Raw genomic sequence first — 8,017 nt, forward strand, 5'->3', positions numbered from 1 at the left:
CTGCCTGTACTCTCTTCTTCACCCGCTCCACCCTGCCTGTACTCTCTTCTTCACCTCTCTCCCGCACTCTCCACTGCTTCGTACGGTCGACCCCAAGTACTTGAACTCCTCCGCCTTCTCCACCTCCACTCCTTGCATTCTCAGCTTTTCTCCGCCCTCCCTCCCATTCAGGCACATGTATTGTGTCTTACTCCTGCTGACTTTCATTGCTCTTCTCTTCATGCGGAAAAACATTCATGCGGAATGTGAAATTATCAAATGACTTCGAGTTGTAAGATAAATCTCAGAATTCTGAGGGGAAAAGTCAAAATGGTGAGAAATAGAATCTTAAATCAATTCTCAAACCTCTGACATTAAACTCAGATACTGACCTAATGCTCTGGATTATGACGTTAATCTCTGAACAGCCCACGCGATGGGCAAACTGGCCTGATCTGATGTCGTCGAACACCGCAAACAAACACCTTCAGAATGACTGAATTCACATCTATCAACGTTGTATTTTTCCAAAACGATAAACGCACTGATTCTAAATAATTCCCGAGAATTACTTTTGCGGAACCCAAGCTTGGCGACGTACATGGATGACGTCATCAACGTCTCCGGCCAATCGTCGGGGCCGGGCGGGCCCCAACCCGGAAGTGGAAAATGACGCCGCCCAAGGCAAAGCGAGAGATGGCGTCGTTCCCTCGTCCGCACCGAATAGTTACGTATTGATTTAACGCCGGTGTCCGTTCAAACTTCACAAACGCGGGAGTCCAAACCCTGCGGTCGAGAAGAGCATGACGGGCCCCTGGGGTCGTGTGACGTGGCCCGCGGGCTTCGCGCTCTTGGCAGCGGCGCTCGCCGTCGTGGGACACGCGCAGGGTACGTCACGTCGAGACGTGGGAGCGGTTTACGGAACAGACGTCACGACGTCGCTTCACTTCGATCACTTTGCGAAGCGACGTCGGAAGGAGAACCCGGGTAGCTACTTCCGGTGGGGGGGGGCGATACGAACCGGAAGAGTACCGGAAGTAGGTACGAGCCAGCGAAGAGGCCTTTTTTCGTCGTCTACAGACTCTATTCACAGCTCTGGTTTAATGACATCATAAATCATCATCATTTATATTTATATCTATTTAAATAAATAGTTATTTTCTTCTGTCATACATGCGCAGAACACAAGGTGTTGGAGGCAGATGATGCGCTGTGGCCGCCCCTAAGGGGAGCAGCCCACAGGAGAAAAAGAAGAAGATTAAAAACAAACAAACTGGGTGCAAAGTTGTTAAAAACCAACTCGTCTGAGGTCCCTGGGATTAACCGGATACACACATTATTTTTTTCTGCCGTTCTCTCCATCGACATGTTTTTATATATTTTGGGCAACAAAAAGCCGTTTCCTTTGACTTCTATAGCGTTGCCCCTTTTTCCCGGCTCAGTCAAAATCTACAGGTGGCTTAGAGACGGGGCGCCCCCCGCTGGTGCACCGGCCGCACTGCTTATGTTACCAGTTGTTTTTTGTTTTTTATAACAGGAATGCCCGTGGCTCTGTCCGCCGTCCTCGGTGCCCTCTCTGCCCTCTCTGCGGCCGGCGTGGCCCTGGTCTGGAGGGACATCTGCTCCAAGAGGAAGGCGAAGGAGCGGACGCTGGGCGGCCTGCTGAGCCAGTACTTCTCGGTGAAGCTGGTGGGCTGGCTGGGCGAGCGGCAGAGGAGGAGGCTGGAGGCGGACACGCTGAACGTGAAGCGGGCCCAGGAGGAGACCCTGCTGCAGCGCCTGCGCAGAAACGCAGACACCTGTTATGGAAAGCGCTATGACTTCAGTTCCATTAAAGGTGAATTGGAATTAAAACTGATAAAAAGACAGTTTGTAGATCAAGCACCACAGAGAAGCAAGCACATTAGTTTCTCATGTTATGTTGACCTCTTTTATAAACTAGTAACCTCTGTTACTAGCTTTAGTAATAATAATAACCTTTATTTGTGTAATACATGTCATACACAAGGGCAATTCTAAATGCTTTGCATTAGGCATAACATACACATGCAAAGGAAATGAAGCATATAAATAAAAACATTTAAAAATCAAAAAGATGTAATAAAATCCCAGAGATTAAAAGGTTAAGGTGCAATTTAAAAACACTCCCCTTTCCCACACAACATGCAACTCAAAATGCTCTACATTAATAGAAGGCAATCAAACAGTATTAGCAAAATAGCAAACAAGCAAAATGCATTTTGTAAAAATAAGTAAATATTATACCCAATATCCATTTTGGGTCATCAATTCAGACCAAAACTAAGGTAATATACTGTATATCCAATGCAGTAAATCAGATATACCCCCTCCCCGACAGTAACCTTAATATTATCGTTTTCCAGACAGCGCCACATTCCGAGCACGGCACCCGGTCACCACGTACGTGCACTACCGGGACCTGATCAGCCGCATTGCAGCCGGGGAGGACGGGGTGATCACCGCCCGGAGGCCCCTGGTCCTGGCCATGACGTCCGGCACGTCGGGGCCCAGCGCCATGCTGCTCAGCACCAAAGACACCGACACAGAATTCTTCCTGCAGGTACCCAGCTGAGGGCAGGGGTAACCAGCCTGCTTTGAATTGACCTTTGACCATTTATTTATATTTCCACGCTTAATTCAATTCTTTGTTTTTTATATAATATATATTTATCTATGCCTGTCTGTCTATACTTGGCAATTATTTTAAAATATTCAATGATTATTATTATCTAAAGTAATCCGAAATTTAAGTTAAGTTTGAGATTAGATTGTTATGTATTTTTTTTCTTCAAACAAAGAACAGACGTCCACACACTGTCTAGACTTGAAATTAAAATGAATGTATTGAATAATGAAATGTTGCTTTAATCAATATAATTGTTTTAATCATATTGCAGTTTGTTTGATTAAAAGCATCTTGGTTTTTCCATCCATATTTTCTTTTTATCTAAAATCATGTGAGAATATTTAAATTCATATTAAATATATCATATTTATATTGTCTAAAGTTGCTTTCTGTGCCCTCATGCAGTAGCAGTGTGGCAGCGATTGCTGTTTCTTTTTTTTTTTTTGTCTAAATATTTGAAAAGGTCCTCTTCTTCTAGCAGCTCAGTAGCTCATCAGATCAGTCAGTAAGATGTCCTTTCTACCACATTCAGCTGCTGAGAAAGGTGCCTTTAAGAAATAAGCACGTAGTTTACTGTCTACAAGGAACTTAATTTTATCCAAGCTGCGGTATTAACCCCCCACCTCCCCCAGGGTGTGACCGTCTGCCTGGACGTCATGCGGAAGGCCTTCCCCGCCTCAGAGAGTCTCCAGCGCACCACCAAGTTCTTCTACACGCCGACCTCCCGTCAGTCGGAGGCCGGGATCCCCATCGGACCGAACTCGTCCACGCCGGCCTCGTCCCGCCACATGCTGAACCTCTACACCACCCCGGCTCCTGCATACCAGGTGGAGCGCTGCAATGACCTCTGGCTGCTGATTTGATGCTGATTATTTCTGTGTTGTGATTTGTGACTTGCAGTTCAATATTATAATTAAAAAATTGGTAAAAATTTGTAGATTATTTTAACTTTTAAAGTCTCCTGTCAATTTTACTTCCTGATTGGCCCCTTATTGTTTCTCCAAACAGAAAATGCATCAAGCCATCAAGTCTCTGAAAAACACTGACAAGAGCAGCCTGTTAGACATAGATATAAATAATATTCCCATATCTGACACACTGTTCACTAGGTCAATACATATTCCAGTGCTGGAAGCGTGCAGGTTTCTTTTGCCAAGTGGTTGTGATGTTCCCTCCTCCGTCAGGTTCTCTGTGAGAGAGACGCCCTCTACCTGCATCTCCTCTTCGCCCTGAAGGACCCCAGCGTGGGAACATTGGAGTCCAATTTCGCCTCCACAGTGTTCTACGCCTTCAGTGCCTTACAGGTAGAGAATATCGAATAAATCTGATATATCCAAGTGTGTACGAAAACCACAGCCGAAAAATCAGATGTGTGATTCAGTCGTTCATTCTGCACTGGAAGGCCAGCTCCAAAGCTGATCGCAGTTTAAAATGTCATCTTCCACCTCACAAAACTCACATGTCCTGGATTGAAAAGGTGGATCACGAAAACCAAAACCGTGCCGCCCCCAGGAGCGCTGGCAGGAGCTTGTAGAGGACGTGGAGCTGGGGAGGGTCAGCGCTGCCCTGGCCCTGGAGCCCGAGGTGCGGGCCGCCCTGGAGGGTCTGATGAGGCCGGACCCAGGGAGGGCCGCTGAGCTGCGGGCGCGCTTCGAGGAGGGCTTCCAGGGCATCGCCGCACGCCTGTGGCCCCACCTGCACCTGGTGCTGGCCGTGGACTCCGGCTCCAACCGGATCTACGGGGAAATGCTGAGAGATCACTACTGCCAAGGGGTGCCGTTCTACTCCCCCTTCTACGCTGCCACGGAAGGTAGAATTCATATTAATCTCGTCATGCATTACAGTGTTGACTGTCAGGATTGTCATCTTGAGTTGATGTCATGGTTAAAAACGCTCAGATGACCAAAACCAAGAATCACGCATCAATGCTAAACAACAATTACAATCGGGTTTTGAAGTCAATACTCAAGTGAGTGCTTTAAAGAGCAACTTGCCAGTCGGCACACAGAGTGAATCCATGTGTGGTGTAGCAATTTGGCCTCTACTTAGAATTACACGACTGGACTTATTTTTGTAATGCAATCGGCCACGACCACCGAAAAATCTGACTTTGCGAACGTGAACGTGATGTCACGTATGGGAGACGGGACCGAGCTGTCGCTGCAGTGAATGTAGTAAAAGGAAAAAGAGGAGGTGTAGCAGTCTTTGAGAAAAAGATGGTGTTTTTATTTAAATGTTGTTTTATTTCCATTAGTTTTCTACATGTATGCAATGAAAACATAAACACAGGACTGTGTTTTTATTTTGATTGTTAAAGCTAGAGTTTGTGCAACCTGAACAAACACAGTGCTTCATTATATACTTCCCATTTTCTTTTCCAGACCATCTCCTCCATAAGCCCAAAATTGAAAATTCATTAAAAAAAATGTAACCTTGCTCTTTGAAGTGCTTCAACACCAGTGATCTCACTACAGTCATTCCCAAAATGCAGTCTGAGTACTCTTACCTAAAGCTCCACTTATTTCACCTCATTGGCCAAATGACTTATCTTGGCCATAACATTGCAGCGTTTACATCAATGCAATAGTTCAACATTAATACGAAGACATTTTCAACCACTTCTTCGACGTTTCCAAATATGTGTCCGATTCCTCTGATTTGGGAGTCACGCCTTTGGGCCCCTGCAGGGCTGATCGGGGTGAACCTGTGGCCGGAGCTTCCCTCCAGGCGCTACCTGCTGTGTCCGCGCTCCATGTTCTGCGAGTTCCTGCCGGAGGGCCGCCTGGACGAGGAGCCGCTGGACACCCTGCTGATGGAGGAGGTGGAGGAGGGACGCAGCTACGAGCTGGTCGTCACCAACGCATCCGGCCTCTTCAGGTCCCTGAGCCATAATCTGTCCAGTCTCCGGGTCGGGTGCGAGCGGCACGGAGGTTGAAGGAAGGGAAGGGCTTTGGTTGCGATGTATATTGTCATGAAAACCTTCGTTGCCGTGGAACCCGTCTGTCCGTCTTTGAAACGAGTCTCTGCCCAAACTGACGATCGCCGTCATTGTCATTTCAAGTGAAGTGAATCCTGCAGCAGCTGAAGGACCCTCATTGATTTTTGACGCTCCTTCCTGTCTTTTCCTTCTACAGATATCGTATCGGTGACGTCGTCAAAGTTGTGGCATTTCACAACCGGTGTCCAATTGTGGAGTTTCAGTACAGGTGGGAATCACACAGACACCTTATTCTGCCTCATTTTGTTTACATACACGTGTGTGTGTGTGTACAAATGTCATCGTATCGGTACAGTGTGTATTAGGGCAGAGGTTCCCTGCGTGTGTTGCCAGGGATCCGCGACTAAATTTATATATATATATATATATATATATATATATATATATATATATATATATATAGATATATATATATATATAGATATATATACTTTGTTTGTGTACATGGGTGTGCCCGCCCCTGGTGGTGTAAACCGGACGGTTCTCCTTCCAGACGGGGTCAGATGCTGAACCTCCGAGGGGAAAAGATCTCTGAGCTTCTGTTCCTGGAGGCTCTGCAGAAAGCTGTCGCCCTGTGGCCCGGAGCTCAGCTGGTGGACTACTGCTGTGCAGAGAGTGGCATTCTGGGTAAAAAAAAAAACTAAAAAAAACCTAAAATCTATCTAAACTTTGTTTAGATAGATTTCCAAGTCAATTCGTTACGATATAAATTGAACTGGTTCCCTGTCACAGGTGACACTCAATCAAATAAAGAAAGTCATAGTTTGCTGGATTCTATCCCATCAAAGTATCTTCCACGGTGGTTTCAAGTCTTTATTATCCTGCACGGTACCTGCCAGCTCCTCTGTCCTCACGATCGGTTTTGAGAACAAAACACAGCGTTCAGGTCGTTTTGGGGCATTTCTGGTGTGTTATTATCGAGCAGAAGGTTTATTGTTGAGCTGTTCGTTATTTATGTTCGCAATGAAAATATTTAGGTTCGAAATCTAAGTACAGTGAAGCCCAAAAAAATCATTTGCAGCTTGTTCCCAGAGCAGAGTGAACCTAGACTCTGCTTCAAAGCTGGTGTGTTTTCCTGGACGGTGGCGTTAATTTCGAAGCAAAGACTGAAACAACAGAGGAAATGTAGTCAAGGACTTTACAATTTGGATAAAAATACAAGTTTCCTTCATTTCCTTGTGTTTTGTAGGTGACAGGATGGGGGGATCGGACCCTCACTACCAGGTGTTTCTGGAGCTGAAGGGAGTGAGGAACCTGACGGAGGAGCAGCGCTACAAGGTGAATGGGACATGAGGAACCACCACTGTGTTCCCTCTCGGAGATTACAGCAGAGAGTGTTATTCCAGGTCACCTTGAGAGAACCTTCATTTCCACTACTCTCCTCCTCCTCCTCCTCCTCCTCCTCCAGTTGGACCACTGTCTCCAGCAGGACTCGTCTGTCTACAAGTCGTTCCGGACCAAAGGCAGCATCGGCCCCATGCGGGTGCAGCTGGTGGCGGGCGGGGCGTTCCTGGAGCTCCGGAGGCAGATGATGTCCTTCTCCAGCACCTCGGCCAACACCTTCAAGATGCAGCGCGTGGTGCGCAGGAAGGAGTACGCCCACTTCCTCCTCGGGAAGACACTTTCTTGATAAGCGGCGTCACAAATATAAATAATTACATCCGCGCGTCCTCGACTTTGAGGTGGGTGAGCACTGAGTAAATGCAGGCTAGTACTCCAAAGGTATGACGTTTTTTTTTGTTTTTGTTGTTGTTAGTTTTTTCCCCCGTGGCTCAGAGATGAACGATGTGATAAGCACTTTGGACGAGAGGAGAGGAAAACCTCACACATACTGCAAGACTGCAGACACCTTTTCAATCACTGATGGAGATGTTGAATATTTGAACGGATTTATTTGGATTTCAGATATTTTTCTTGGTCTGAAAATAATTCATTATATTAAACTGCAAAGAAGAGTGGGTTTTTTTACTCAAATGTATGTGACAAATAAAAAAAATAAAAAAAATCTTGAATCAAATCGAAATTAAATCATTTTTTCGCAAATTTCGAAATGAATAAAAGTTTTATTTATCAAATGTTGAGGAGTGCAGTCAGTGTCATGCTTCAAACCACTCCCTTTTTTTATTTATTCTTATTTTTTTACCTCTGCTGTCAGCATGCTGGGCATACAACACAGAGTATTTGTGCCATTTGCATCCAGGACAGAGTTAGTCTGCAAGAGGAGTTCAAGTTCTCAACCTGCAATGCAACTCTTTATTCATTCTTAAATCATCAACTGTGGACGACCTGTAGAATGACAAGAGCACAGCTTTGGTTATGGAGAGCCACCACCAACCCCCCTCTTTGGAGAACTATTCTTCATGTTTGGGTATAAACAACTGATTACTACTCCC

General features: G+C 45.8%; 1 protein-coding gene across 1 annotated transcript; it reads left to right on the forward strand.

The window, feature by feature from the left end:
* Positions 1 to 651: 651 nt before the first annotated feature.
* Positions 652 to 7,635, forward strand: ghdc (GH3 domain containing). The gene is made up of 11 exons (XM_080021368.1): positions 652 to 867; positions 1,517 to 1,816; positions 2,364 to 2,560; positions 3,259 to 3,453; positions 3,811 to 3,930; positions 4,139 to 4,436; positions 5,314 to 5,503; positions 5,761 to 5,832; positions 6,118 to 6,251; positions 6,814 to 6,902; positions 7,033 to 7,635. Exons 1-11 carry the CDS (start codon positions 783 to 785, stop codon positions 7,252 to 7,254), a joined length of 1,902 nt encoding a protein of 633 aa, XP_079877494.1. The 5' UTR covers positions 652 to 782; the 3' UTR covers positions 7,255 to 7,635.
* The last annotated feature ends 382 nt before the right edge of the window (positions 7,636 to 8,017 follow it).

This window comes from Zeus faber (assembly GCF_960531495.2).
Source record: "Zeus faber genome assembly, chromosome: 20".
NCBI lineage: Eukaryota > Metazoa > Chordata > Actinopteri > Zeiformes > Zeidae > Zeus > Zeus faber.

Coding starts and splice junctions, on each gene's coding strand:
- ghdc (XM_080021368.1), top strand. CDS start 783: ATGACGGGCCCCTGGGGTCGTGTGACGTGGCCCGCGGGCTTCGCGCTC. Junction 4,437..5,313: donor CTTCTACGCTGCCACGGAAG/GTAGAATTCATA, acceptor GGGCCCCTGCAG/GGCTGATCGGGGTGAACCTG. Junction 5,833..6,117: donor ATTGTGGAGTTTCAGTACAG/GTGGGAATCACA, acceptor TTCTCCTTCCAG/ACGGGGTCAGATGCTGAACC.